The following is a 16,043-nucleotide window of genomic DNA, read 5'->3' on the forward strand; positions in this document are numbered from 1 at the left end:
AATATACAATTATCGCTGGGTATATATCATTGTATAATTAATCACATTGACACATATTTTGCATTCTTATTACTAAAAATATTAATTTGAAATTGCTAACACATATTTTGATAATATATTTAATATTTAGTTCAATTATAATAATCAAAAGGATAAATTTTTACATTTTTATATATACATGTCTGAAAACTTTATTTTTTTATCTTTACATATTTGAAATATATTTCCACGAATATTTTATCTTATTTTTGCTACAATCAAATAATATTGCATGATTAGAATAATCAATATATGTTAAACTTGTGAATTTTTTTTCCTTATAATATATTAATTAAACTTTTTTTTTTTTTCATATAGAGTCAAATATATGGGTGATATATGTATGTATATCCGTCATTGCAATGTTACCGACGAACAGCTATAAGGATCTTATCCTTAGGCATACATCGAATCCATTTAGTATAGTTACATTTTATTCAGTGTTTTGATAAAATTTTATAATCACAGTTTAATTTTATCAGCATAATGTGTATCCTGATTATTAAAATGTATATGTGTGTGTGAATATTAATATTCGATATATATCTTCGCGAGTATTTGCAATCAATTTTTTCTGAGTTCGACTGAAGGTTTATTATCTACTGTCGCTCTCTGTAGTATTATTTGAGTGAGTTGCAATGTATATATTATATATTATTAGTATATAATAATATTATTGGTATGTGTGTTTGACATATAATATATAATATATATTTTTCATATATCAATTAATATACATGCAATTTTTATTAAATCGGAACAATCGGGAGATTATGATGAAGATTTGTAAAGTTAAGCTATTATATGTAGACAATTGTGAAAAAATATTTAATTTATTATTATCTTATAAAAATACTGATTTAAAAAAAAAACGAATCTTACAATTATTGTTATGTACATTAATGATATGGACTATTTTTATTTGTAATACTATAATATTAAACTAAATATTATTTTTACAAAGCTCTAACATATATATATATATATATATATATATATATATGCGTGCATATCATGTAGAAAAATACTTTTTAAAGCTATTATATATTGTTTGTATTAAACAATAATTAGCATTTTCTGCAATAATACGTTGTATATTCACGCGCGCACACATACACACACAAGAAATTGAAGAAAGATTGCTGTGTATTCAATAATTAAAAATACAATTTTACTGATATTGTTATAAAATTTATTAATATCAAATAGACACTATTATAACGCTTTCTATTAAAGAAATGCTTAAGATTTAAAAGAAAAATATAAAAAAAAGTTGTTGTTTGGAAACACACGAAAATTGGATATATATATATATATATATATATATATATATATATATACATATAAATATTATGTATTTGTTTAGAGAGTAAAGCATTAAAAATCTCTGTTTTATTGAATGTAGTCTTTTTCCTTTTATCAAATAGGATCTTTCTCCTAGTGTATTTTCTACAAGAGATATTTAATTTGCAAAAAAGATAAAAAAAACGATTTACGAGTCACTGGAATTAGAAATTTTTTTAATCGGAATTTAATAGTTGTTTATGACACATATGTTTTTGTTGAACAGCTTGCTCTCTTTGCAAATTCATCCATGAAAATTGCTTTTAAATCGATGTAATTAATTTAATTAACGCATAGAAGAAAAAGACCAATGCGTTATAGATTTAAAAAAAAAATATTTAATAAGCTAAATTATTAATTTTTAATATATACACGCAAAATGTGTAATTTTGAATTAAACAAATTTATGAGGCGATTTATTCAGCGATATATGTATATCGCAATGAGAAATAATACGTATGGCATATAGCGATATATATATATATATATATGCACACACACACATACATACATTTTCAAATATTCTTATAAACAAGATATATATTTTTATTCGAAACATTTGTACGCCTTTCCTCAATCGCATACTATTTGAAAAAAACATGTATACATTTCTCGCGATGTATCCCCTCTCACGCGCGGCTGTTGGCATCACTTCTCTCCCCCTCCCACTAACCGGCGACGTGCCTGCCTGCCTGCTATGGCAATGTTTACAGCGTAGTCACGGCAACGACTCATGTGATCAGTCGACGGATCGTCGCGCGCCGGGTAACAGCAAATGTTTGCGGTGTGTAAGACTCGAATTGTATTTCGCGTTACGCCGTGACGACCTGTTACTCTCGAATAGTTGACGGCTCGACAATCGTACAGACAATCCCAATTTCGATGAAACGCGAAACGGGTGATTTGTTCGCGCGCGGCGCATTCCGATTCGATAGTTCGGAGAAAAGTGACACGGGCGAATGCGGACCTGACAAATACGAGTGCGTGAGTCGCGTTATCGATGCGTATTTTTCTCTTTCAACGCGATGTCGTGAAAAGTTTCGTCGTTGAAACTTTCCAGGAGCGCCGTTATATACAGTTGTTCGATTTGCATAAAACGTTCGATAGTTACGAAATGAAGTGTGTCGCGAGACGTCAGCGCCGATCGACGACGCTGCGAGATTCGAAACTCTTGTTGAACATCGTTGTTCGCGCGAAGTGATGTAAGATGGACGCGACGCGCAACTTGATACGAAATTCGACGCGAAATGACGTGTCGCGTCAACGGATTCGCGATCTCGCGCGAATATGATTGACGGACGATCGGGGAGTTTCGAGAATTTGAGTGACGCGAGGAAGAGCGAGCGAGAGAAAGAAGAAAAACGATGGTGTATCGCAGTGTATTTCTATGCGACGTGACGTCACGTTGGCGGAAAACATTCGCGAAGTGATCCGTTGACGATCGAAAGGACACGCGAGAGGTACGCGACGTGTTATGGTCCGTGTGTTTTCGTTTGCGAGACGAAACGATGACAGTGATGTAACGGCGCGATCGTCGATGAATCTCGAGGATAGATGCCTAGATCTCGCGGTGGTGGTGGGACAAGGGTGGTCCCGCAAGTCCGTTAACAGCCCTCAGGCTCGTACGCCGCACGTCGTCGTCGGCGCCGGGCACGGTTCTACCGGCATGATGACACGAGGTCTGCCGACGAGACGTGGCCTGCAGACGTTAGCCCTCGTCATCGCTACCGCCTATGCCACGATTCTTCTCTATCAAGCTGTCGCACCGCGTCAGGTAATTAGAATTAGAGTAAGCATCGTTACTCTTGTCGCGCACGCATACACACACACACACACACACATATATATATATATATATATATATATTTATTTATTTATTTATTTATTTATTGACGATTTTATTTATTTAACTTTAACAAGTTTGCAATTAATAATCTGAATATACATAATATACGCAAGAATCTGATAATGTGTATCTATGAAAGCATCTTATCTAACACTTTTACATTTTGACAATGCGATTCATGATTGCTGTATATGATGTATATTTCGATAATAATTGATAGCTATTGTTCATTATTGGATAAAAATTATGAAAGCGAATCTTATCAATGCTTATTAAATCTCATGAAATTCTACCTTGTTTTTAATTGTAAATTGTATTACAGTGGATCGACGAGATGAACGTGGCGGAAGTGAATAGCCGAAGCGTGATAGTGGAAGTGCCGGCGTCGAGGAAATTAATCAGCGAGGAATCGGCGGTGACGCCGCCGGTGACGACAGCGACCATGGCACCGTTCGCCACGAATCTCGACGATGTATTTATCAGCGTGAAGACTACCAAACATTATCATCACTCGCGTTTGCCGGCCATCATCGACACGTGGTTCCAATTCGCCAAGAATCAGGTGAATCTCGTTCATTAGATCCGTATAATGTTCGATATCCCGGATTAATTAGCGTCACCTAGTCGCTCCGTTTCTTTCGCTCGCAAGGCCTTGCTTATGATAATCTTGTTACAAAAATAGCGTAGAAAATATCTTCGAATTTACGAGAACATTCTTCAATATTCTAATATATAACAGATATCTTTTATTGATTACAATCGTATATTATTAACAATATATTGGCGATGTATTAATTAACTTTATCAACGTTATAATTATTTTTATTAGATGTAGAATAATTTTATTTGCTTTACGAATTATCGCGTACTTCGCTATTGTCGTATAAATCTGGATCTATTTATGAATGTTAAATCTATTTATTAATTGATCACGTGTAATTAAACACACACTCACCAACTGCTTTTCTATTTCGACATGCTTGCTATTATTAAATGTATTTAATAATATTTGTAACGTTTAAAACGGTTGACTTTCACGCTATAATACGTTTAATGATGAAAATAAGTGATATCTTCAACGATTTTTCGGAGATTATCATTCATAGAGAGAAGTCGAGCGAGCGATTAATCGTGTTAAAGCGTGATAAATGCACGTATAGTCTTATCGCGGTGTTTTTATCGTCGAGAGATTCATCTATGCGCTTTCTGGAGGAACAGAATAGGCAACACTTTGTATACGATTTGTTGAGTCTTATCCAAGGGTATCCAAGCGTATTCGCGCGTATTTACAGTAGACCTTGTCGCGAAAGATATCAGCGTGAATACGCGATCTTTTGCGCCGTGGGAATGAAATTTGTTCTACTTTTCCTTCCTCTACAATTTCTCATTTGCCTCTTCGCAGAATATCGCTGGTTCCTTCCACGGTTTTCTTCGTAAACAAAGGACGATATCTTATATTCCGCGAATACGATTTACGCGATCGCAGAATCCGATTGACTGTGTATTTTTAGATACAAAAAGAAATGCCAAGTTTAATAATAATAAATTAAAATCTTTCTTCTTTTTAATATTTATTTATTACATCGCTGATGTCGTTTTCTTTATGTAGGTATAAGTTATGTAAAATTACGTGTTTGATTTTTAAATTTAAATTAATTATAAATTATTGCATATATACATACATGTTATATTTAGATATATATTTTTTTGCAAAAGATTTTGCGAGATCTTATTTAGTTTTTATGAGAATTGATAGGGCATTGAATTTCTTGAACAAATGATAATTAATATTGATGAAGACATCTTGAGAAGTTCTCACACACCGGTATAGTGAATAAAGAAACGGATATATAAAGAAATAACTCTTGTTCATCAGCAGCTTTTGCGTCCTTCGGTGTTTCTCCGGGTTAATATACCGTTCCTCCAGGTAATTGCTACTTGGATTTGCGAGTTCACGCATTTCCTGTTGTGTCTCAGCTGATTCTTTTTGTTATTGTACTCTTCAGGGAATGAAAGCATATAAGGTGAATCAGTCACGAGAGACCTTTCCCTTGTATCGTTTATTGATATCTTGACTCAATTTCATCTGTCCAATTTCCGATTTTATGCTGGATTTATTTATTTAGTTCCTTTCATTCGGATATATTTTATCGAAGCTTAATATTTTGATCAATAATTTTGAGTTTTTTTATTATATTATGCTCTATCTCCACATACAGTATCGTTTTCTCTTGGTCTATCTTTTATTTAAATCTCACATTTATAATTTTATTATAAATGTCCAAATTTTTTTTTATGGGTTCTCTCTCGCATTCTCTCTTTTTCTCGAAGAAAGTCCTGTATTTCAAGATCTATTCCTCTCTCTCTCTCTCTCTCTCTCTCTCTCTCGAAGTAAATATAATTATACTATTTTAATATAAAATGAATAAAAGATCAATGGCTTTTTTATGTGTATATTTTCGCGACAGATTATAGAGAAATGTATGGGGGTTAAAGTAAAGTGTAGAATTACTTGTTACATTAGTAAAAAATTCGTAATTTTCATGTCTTTATTCACAACATTGCAAATTATTCTTCGCTTTCCCGACAATCTCACGCTTTTTCTTTACGCACGCCTGTATTGTTCATGGTTTGCGGTACGCATTTTCCGCGACACGAGCGAGAAAAGGGATGGGAATAATAAAAGTCTGTGTCCGGCTGTGCACAGTTTCTGTTTCGTGGGAAGATCTCACGATTTACCTTCGACCCTGACGACCTCCGCGTTAACCGACTTAGTCCACCCACGACTATTCTCAACCAACTCACCTTTTCGTTGTTTCTTTCTCGATAATTAAGCGATGCGCCGTGATTATGTGAATCTGCCGGAGCGATCGTTCTTTTATTCGCGAGAGTGTTCGAGATTATCGATTCTCATGTATTCTTGTTGCTGCAGAGATTCGATGCATTTATTGATTGTCAATACGGAATATCTCGTGTGCAAGAAACGATTATAATTTGATGTAAAAGAATTTTTATATTGTAAAGAATATCGATTAAAACCGTTTGTTTGATATATTTATAGTTACCTAATTACATAATTAATTAAATACACTTTTAGAAGAGAAATGGTTTAATTATACATTTATAATTAAAGTTTGGACGCGTTTCAAATATTAATGAAATATATATTCGAGAAAAATATTTGCCAAAAACATAATAAATCAATAATTTCTATAAGTTAAAGGACTCATCCCTTTCTTGCGAAATTAAAAATTCATGATTCATTTTACGGTAGATGATTCATCGCAGTGAAAATAATAGACCCGGCTAGAAACTTAACCACCTGCCTAAGATTTCAAATTATATGCGGGCCAATATGTCTTGAAAATGCAGATCGGTTTCTTTAGATCGCTTACAATTCTTTTTTTTTTTTTCACGAAACAATTTTAATGAGATAGATAGCAGTATCGTAAATTTTGAACAAAACTACTGTAGAAAAGAGAGAATTTCAGCATATCAAATTTAAATCAAAATTTTAAAATATAACATTATTTATAACATCATTTTTTTTATTTTTTAGTAATTTTTTAATGAATTCGTAAAAACTTCTGTTAAAAAAAATGTTTCGTAAAATATTAGCTAAGACAATGTCTGATTACAATTAATAACATTATTGATATATAAAAAATTTCCATAGAAATTTCAAAAAAGATTCAAAATTATATAGAAAAATCTAATATTCTAGTTAGTGTTTTCTTATGGTGGTTTGAATTTTACGGCTTTAATTATAATACAATTTATTTTTAATTATATTACTTTTATTCTTTCTTTCTTCTTTTTGAAATTTTATAATTAATCTTTATGATTTCCAAAAAGAAAATACCGCATGTAGCAGTTTGCTATTAAGGTGTTAAGTTTCTTTGCCACATTGGACAGAGGTGAGCGAGAAAGGTCGTAATGTTTTGATTATTAATACGTCGTATAATTTCTTCAAGGAGCGCGTTTCAATAATGCGCTCCATTGAGGAGGAACATTGATTTGCTGTTGGCCACAATCCCTACATTCGTCTTTCTTCCTTCGGCTACTGCCTTACCTTACTGTGCTGTTAATGGTCTTTAATGGCCACATTTATACATCTCGCCACCTATTTCTTTTCTCATTCTTACATGCCTGGTATTTTATGTGGCATATAATAGGGTCAAGTCGTTAATAGTCACTCGAACTCGCTTAAATTGTCCTCCCTCTCGAAATCCGCCCAGAAAACGCGAAAGCAATTGGGGTTTATGTTTCGTTACAATATTCCGATTATAATGTTAGCAGAGATTACGTAGTTACAACAATACACTCGTAAACATTTTTTGTAGTAATTATTCCAAAACTCTAAATTTAAATTATATAATGACAATATATTCAACTATTTATTATAACCTTTGTTAATAAATATTTTAATTATTTAATAATTTGTTGGAAAGAGATTTTATAATAGATAAACTTTTGGTATTTAATTGCATTTTAGAAGTATGATTCACGAAAAGATCTTTCTTTAGAATCTTATTGAAGTAATTTTACGTTTAATAATGTTTTTTTTCCTTTTTTTAAATTTTAAACTCTGTTTCATGCCATTATTAAGATTCACAATTCGACGGAATCCTTTATTATGCCTTTCTCTAAATTTGATAGTCATGCCTTTCGATTATCGTGTTATAAAACGGAGGTTGCGTTGGACACACATTTGTAGGTACAAAATTTTCGTGATTGACAAAAAGAACCCCTCGAAATCTCGACAATCGATCGCAGGTCAAAGTCTGGTGTCGTTATTTAGAATGACTTGGCCGATACTGCAATCCGCCAATCGACCAAGATCCTTCTCCATCAATCGGAATTGGCTTTGAATAATTGGTCGATTATTTCGATTATTTAAACAAGTCTTAAAAGGTCCGACGCAATTTAGCAGCGCGTGTTGCGGAGCGCCAATGAGAGCTCGCTGCGAATTATTTCCTCTGTTTAATTTATATTGCTCTTATATGTTTGGTGAGTCGCTGCTGCGATTTACAGTTGGCCCGATGTGACATAATCGTCGATATTTATCTAACTTTTCCTAATTGAAGATTATCGTATATTATATATCGAGAAGAATTTGGTGTAGCCAGATACACTGAGGCTTGAAAGAATCAAGCGCAAAGAAATATATATATTTTTATAGCAATTCCTTAAGTATTATATTTGTGTATTCGATTTTTTATTCATTTATTTATATTTATTTGCTATACTTAACTTATTTATTTGTTGAGAATCTTAATAAGGCATTTTAGAATATAACAGTTCTGTAGCTTGTATTCGTAGCATTTATTAATTAAATCTTTTATAAAGTTTTTTAAAATTTTTCGTTTTACATTGAATTAAAAGTTCGAGTCGCATTTTATCAAACATTGTCATTATATCGATCGAGATAATATTTACCTAATCATAAAATTTACTTTTTGATAAATATATTTCAAGTTTTAGAAACAATTTTTTATAATATATATATATATATATATGTGTGTGTGTGTAATTTTTATTATACATTTAAAAAAGTGGTACGTTTCATTTCGGAGATTGGCAGTAGACGATGTTTGTATTCCACGTAGAACAATCGTCACGGTTCTTTCACACTGTAAGACGAATTTGTCTCGTCTAATTAAATATAATGAGCGAGACTTAACATGGTTTTACGCTCCTTACACATCCATAAATGCCGAGTATCGTGGTACTTGATACGAATTTAGAAATGAAATGACCGACACTCTGAACGACTTAACGAATTCCCGCGAAAAGCCCGAAGAACAGCTTGATGATAGCTCTTTTTAAGTACGACATACGTGCGAGATTAATGCAATTATGTCGTTGTAATGCGACGCCGGTGCCACTGACGTCATCGCGATACATTCGTCTCTTATTTTTGTACACGACGTTTATTCGTTACCGGATATTCATGTTCTTCTTTCTGGGAACGCTGACGAGTTTTTCGGTCTGTCTCTTTTTCTCTATCCGCATGCCTCAGATAAATGCGTCACAATTATAGTGTCTTCTTACTCCTGCTATTTTTACATTCGTTGCACCCCCGGACATCCGCTATAATTACATCCGAAAAATGCCGGCAAATTTAGCGAAACGCGATTCGTCTAGTCTTAAAATTTACACATTGCTGATCCATCAGCAGGCAATCGACTATCTTACATTTAAAAACTACATCACTGATTAAATCATATGCGATTTATTTAATGCCTCATTAGTGTAGTTAAATAAAATGTTTTAATTCCATTTTTTAATTAAAATCGAGCGAGCATTTGTGCGCAACTCGTCTATTCAATGAGCGAATGTCAACCAACGTAAAACATCGAGATAATTAATTTGTAATATTGCAATCGCGTTGAAATTGTTACGAATTTTTTTTAACGTACAACTGGAGCGGAGAAAGCGTCAATTAAAATTACGCTGAAATCGCGATGAATTGACAATCGCGCGTTTTTCTCGTGGAATTTTCGTTCTTGGTTCTCTTTGCCGGCGATTTATGAGACTGGTGCGATATATCGCCGCGTGAAAATCATTGGGACAATGTCTCTGACGTCTGGAGTATCATCTCGCATTCGGTCGCTCTTGCTCGTTCACTTCCTGAAGGGAACTACTCTTGGGAACTAAAAATAAGCGACTACTTTAACACGTGCAGTGTACGCTGATCGTAACGTAACGACGCTACGATATGTTCAAGCCCAGATGCAACTGGTACAGAAGAGTGGGCGATGCGACAGATACAAATGGAAAGTCTCATCTCACGGTGCTACGAAATAAATTTTCCAATGCGACAGAACATACGAGAAACTTGAATAATCTTTGATTGAACGTATGTTATTTTATCATAGTTTTAAGCCTGCTATGAGTTTTCTTTTTCTAAATATTTAACTAAATTTTTAATTAAATAAATTTTGATTAAATTGAATTTAATCACAGATTAATGTCAATTGAATATATTCTAATAATAAATTACATTTATTGTGTTTTTATGTTGAGGAATTTTATTTTATAAAATCTAAGAATTTTGTATATCTTTCTCTATAATAACTATAGAAAGTTTTTAGTTATGATTATTTAAATAATATTTTTGTAACGTGATGATATGACTTACTCACAAGCTCGGAATGTTATTATTGTTATGAATAAGTCAGTCACGATCGAAACACGAAGCTTTACGCACGTAAGAAATAGATATCCTTTGGTATCGAATTTTCATCAAAATATTCTCGTGTTGCATTTTTTCTTGCATACAATTCAATGCTTAACATTTTTGTAGATATAGTATTCATAATATACGAGAAAATCTTTTGCTCATTATATTATTTTGTTTGATAATTATAATAAGTTTTTTTGTGATTGATTTCTAAATAAAAAAGAATATCATATTATCTCTGATGTCGCGTGCGCGCGTTTAAGTAAAATCGAAACATTAAACATTATCCTTTTTTTGACGAAAATTCGTTTTTATTTTGTGTCTTGATTCCGCCTCACGAATACAAATAAAAGGAGTATATTGTAAAGAACTTCAAGGTTCAAAGAGAAAGAGAGAGAGAGATTTATCACGCATTACTGGCGCGGATAGAGCGATCCGTTTCGAAGGGGCAAGAAAGGGATTGAAATTTATGATCGATACGTGGTGCGTGTTGTTTGCCTCGATAGTCTGCGGTAAACAATCAAGCGCGTACGTGATTATTGCGCCGCATCGGGTGTGGAATCGAAAAAGGATTGCGTATAATCAAAATATAACGATTCTTTTTTTGTTTCTATTTGCAGACCTGGTTCTTCACCGATAGAGACGACCTGTACTTCCAAAACCAAACTCGTAAGTACTTGCCAATATTTTTTTTTTTTTTTCCAAAGTAGTTGGATCATGTATGACCAAAAAAATAACTTAAAAAATTGTTTAATTATTTATACTTATCGTTTACCTTACTTTCTAAATTTTATTTAGAGAAATATGATAAAATTAGTTTTTAAAATATTGTTTAAAAATTTAACAAAAAGTTTAAAAATGGAGATAATCAGTTTATATTTACAGTGTTTAGTATTTTATTAATAAATTATATAAAAATGGATTATACGATGCATGTGTAAAAAAAAAAATATATAATTTTGAAAATATTATATATGGTAATAAATAAATTAATTCTTATTATTAGTCCATTATATTAAAAATTAGTATTTGATTTTGCTGGATTTACAGTATAATAATAATATTAATAAACTAATTACTAAGAATTGATTCAGAATTAATTAACCCAGAAATAATTAATTTAGAGGATTAATTATGAAACTATCAACTCTGTTGAACACGAACATTGCAACGATACAGAAATAGAATAATAATCTCATATTTCCTTATATTCTTTTTGTTACGGTTTTGTCGATTTTACGAAAAAAATATATATTTTGCGCATTAAAAGTAATGACGATATTGTCTCGTTCACATTCTCACCTATTAACAATTTCAAAATCGTAAGAACATCGGTCGATGTGCGAGCATTTAAACGGTTTCCTTACAAATGATTCTATTAAAAAAGAAACCCGAGCGAAATATATATATGTATATTTCCCTCTCGTGTAATACGAGGCACGGATAATTATGACGGCAGGCCTTAATGATCGCCCTCGTTTATGGGATAATTGCTGGCGAAACGAACGCGTGTGCAGAAGTTCATCTTGTTCGCTCGTAGAAGCCAAGTCGCTCGTCAATCATTTCGAAAGTTTAGTCATATCTACGTCTCGGTCGTCTGTTTGGAGTCGGATTAAGGTGCGGTTTATTTGGATAATTGCTTGGGACGCCTTCGAATCGAGAACGCCAAAACAACGAAGAAGTGATACCATTTGTATCTGTTTTATTATTTAATATTACGAAATGGGATCTATCGTAAATTTTTAGCAAATGATTAAGTTAAACAAATTTAATAAATTTAGTAAATTTAATAAATTTATGATAATTTTCTCAAGATCACAAATAACTTGCTAAACTTGTCGCGTGTTTTGTAAATTTTTTCTATTATAAATTTAATATAATATATTATGCAACAGATGGAGTATATTCTTATTCTTGTGACATTCTAGATTTTATCTTACATCTAAAAGAATTTTACTATATTGAAGAACAAGGAACGTAAAAATATTTCACATGTCATTTATTCCAGCCGATCTTGTTCTTGTTTAAAAATATAATGTCATGCTAGATAAAACCTTATTCCCTTAGTATTGCGCGTGAATTTGCTAACACGTCGATATCAGATAATTATCTATCTATCGAAGCACCGGGTGTCCAATAAAGAGAAATCGATATGTCGAAAGAGACAGAAGGCACGTGTGCGAATAGATTCAACGGTATTCCATGGGCATGCTAGATAGACCGGTTTGCAAGTTCCTCACGTAAATACGTTGCACGAACCCTCGGAGTCGATCGATCGATCGATCAATCGATCGTGTCGATAGCGTCCCTATATGTGGAATATAGAGCCTAATAGTAGGTTTTTGGAATAAAAATATATGATACTTATAAATATTATATTAATTTGTTTGAATTAATATTTTTTATTTAAAAAATAGCACATTATTTTAATTAATAGAACATGCTTATTAAAGCAAATTCTTCGCGTTTTTTCTCGACAGATAAAAATTTACAATCGTGGTTTTTTTTTTTTTGTACTCGCAAACATCGGTTAGAAGTGAACCTATTGTTAAACATCTGAGATAATAACGGCAACGGCGAATTCTAACCGGCAGTATCATTGCCAGCCTACTATATGTAGAATGCATCTCAATTGCGCCCTCAGGCGCGAATGCAAATGACGAGCAGGCGGAGAGAGTGGATGATGAGAAACGACCAACGAAGGGCGGAAAGATGCACCGCGTATAATATTACGCAGCGGACGAAGTAAGAGGCTAATTTTCGTTCGCGTTGTTTCGGTCACTTGAGCATAATCGTGATATCATTTTTGTCCGAAGGCAAGAAAAAAAAAAAATATTGCAAAGGGAAAGTATTACGATCACGGGATCCTTCTCATACATTAGATAAGATGGTATTGAAAGCTCATTTAAACGATATACGAGAGTACGATAATCGAGGATTACCTCCCTCGCGTAAAAAGATGACGAAGTTTGCGCGGATTATTATGGCGAGCACACAGGCGTCCCTTAATAAACTCGGCATTATTTCATGCCTCGCTCATAACTCGGACCACGCATTAGTCACGAGCGGAGGCAGGAGCGTGGGTGGACACGAGTTCCGAGAAGGATAATATCGGGTGCGGAAGAACGCAGGAGGAGGGATGAGCACGCGAACCCTCGGGCACCGTCCGACATTTGACCTCAACACGCGCTCTGCACCGGTTTGCACCTCCGCATCGGCCATTTCTCATTACCGTTTCTACCTGATTCGAACTCGATCCACTCTTTGCGATTCACCCAGTTGTAGGATGTTGTTGACAACTTCGCACAATGGAGATCTCGCATAATGACTTTTCGGAGAGAAGAGGGAGAGGGGAGGACTATTATTTATAGAAATTCTAGTTTTCGCTGGCGTTCTTCTCTTTCACGAATTATTTATATTGAGAAATGTACAGTGCAATCTCTTATAAGCTTTATTAATTTTAATAGAAAAGAATAAAAATATATTTGTGTTTATGTATAGAATTAAAAAAAAAATCTATATATATAAATACATATATATATATATATATATAGTTTTGTATTTTTATATAGTAAACTCACTGCTTGTTATTATCATTGTTATTGATAAATCACTTACGATCTTGTTATTGAATGTGTTGTTATTACGGCTAAGTCAATCATGATCGAGACGTGGAACTGTACGGATACATCGTAAATACTATCATTTGATAACGGAATTTCTTTAACGAATTTTTATTTCATTCTTTTTTTCTTTTTATTCAATTTAATTTAAATTAAATATCTCCAACGAATGATATTAATCGGTTGATAAAGGATATATCCCGTATATGTGCATGTGTGTAGCATCCCGATATATCCTCGAAAAGATGATAGCGCTTCTGAAGAAGCGAGAACCATCAGCCCGAATTAATTAGACCGCCGTAGTAGCGGCTCACGAGGATAATTATTAACCTCTTAATTAATTGCACGCCCACCCTACATTCATCTCGCTCCCTTTGCTTTCAGATGGCCACATGATCAACACTAAGTGCTCGTCCTCGCACAATCGGCGGGCTCTCTGCTGCAAGATGTCCGTGGAATTTGACAGATTTCTCGACAGCGGCCGAAAGTGAGTACCGTTTTATCTGTGAAAATTTAGTAATTAAAATACGGTATTACTATCAACGTTAAAAAGATTCTAATCCTAATGTAGGATTATAAATAAATTAGAAATTTCAAATAAAAATCTTGCATATCACAAATAATTTAACGGCTGATTATGAGTTTTACAGCATCTTTTTTGTTCTTTTAAATATTAAAACCAATCTAATTGTATTTAATTTCTTTAAACATACGCAGCATTTTTCTTGTGCATTTTGACAAATTTCTTTCTTGCCTGATAGAAGTTATTCGTTTAATTAGCATCGACGCTTTCATCGGCCTCGCCGAAGGGCGCAACAGGTTGATTTTTTACATGCTCTTTATATCGCTGGCATGCTCGTCTCGCTTATTAAGATTTACATATATATTTCCTCTCGTTTGAAGATCGAGAAGGATCTTATTTAATTCGCGCATCTACACAGTGCATAAATATTTACGGATTATAGTGCGCTTTTTTTTCTGAAAAAATCATGACTTGCGATATAAAGTAAGAACGTTCGCAATCACGTTCACATCTGCGCTTTCGCATTTTATTTCGCTTGTATCTCACACTAGCTAATAGAATAAAATAATTCACCTAATGATGTCGCGCGTAAGAGAAAAGGATAGCACTGTCGCGCGATCTGTTTTCAGAACGATCATTCGATCTCAAACGCGGGTGATTCGATAAGTCGTAAGTACATTCGGCATATCGCCATCCGGACAAATAAATAAACGGGTGAAGGTAGGCTTTATCCGACCTTAAGAATATCCGCTGCTACACGCCGTATTATCTCTTCTTCGAATGGACGTCCAGATCACCATTACCGGTCCGCTATTCGATCGATATACATTGATAATATCCGATATCCGTCCAAATATATCCGATGTGGAATATATTCGATTCTATATATGCGAGCCATATCTACACGTTTACATATGGTAAACAATACCGCGAAACGTTGACAATTTCACGCCGGAGATTATGCGCGAGTAGATAAGTGATATTATTAGCGAGTAGGTATGAAATACTTCTTTCTTATGAAATTGATATATGTAAAATATTTATCTAGAAATGTCGGATCACACACATACACAAGCTAATATAATATAACCGATCAATTTGTATCAATTTGCTATCGAACGAAAAAATTTCTTCTTTCTTCTGGCTTTGATGTAACTCACAATCAGTAAATCTCGGTAAAGCACACGGTATAGTAATTTCAATGTATTATATATATAAAATTATACTTTGAAATTACATCACTTTCATATGCCGTTTAAAAAATCATGAAATTATTTATAACAATATTTTCTACAATTTTTCTTTATTTGATTTTTTATTTCGTACGGTATCTTATATATTTTCGATACTAACAATAAGTATTATCTTTTTTAATTTGATTTCTTTTAATGTTTAAACCATTTCTCGGAGAATTTTTTTTATAAGAGATTTTAACACACACACACACACACACATATCATTCATTGGATATTCGATCCTATC

At 33.2% G+C, this 16,043-nt stretch overlaps 1 protein-coding gene across 2 annotated transcripts in view; it reads left to right on the forward strand.

Moving 5' to 3' along the window:
- Positions 1–2,078: 2,078 nt before the first annotated feature.
- Positions 2,079–16,043, forward strand: part of Fng (Fringe glycosyltransferase) — a 78,800-nt gene continuing 64,835 nt past the window's right edge. Inside the window, exons 1-4 of one of the 2 annotated variants that reach the window (XM_070308403.1) lie at positions 2,079–3,172; positions 3,552–3,791; positions 11,036–11,084; positions 14,423–14,525. In XM_070308403.1, coding sequence (XP_070164504.1) covers positions 2,858–3,172; positions 3,552–3,791; positions 11,036–11,084; positions 14,423–14,525 — 707 coding nt within the window. In that variant the 5' untranslated portion in view covers positions 2,079–2,857. The remainder of the gene's footprint in view (positions 3,173–3,551; positions 3,792–11,035; positions 11,085–14,422; positions 14,526–16,043) is intronic. The other variant, XM_070308404.1, reaches the window with a different exon arrangement.

Source organism: Polyergus mexicanus, unplaced genomic scaffold (assembly GCF_030449975.1).
Source record: "Polyergus mexicanus isolate NDT 795.1 unplaced genomic scaffold, iyPolMexi1.0 SCAF_15, whole genome shotgun sequence".
Lineage (NCBI taxonomy): Eukaryota > Metazoa > Arthropoda > Insecta > Hymenoptera > Formicidae > Polyergus > Polyergus mexicanus.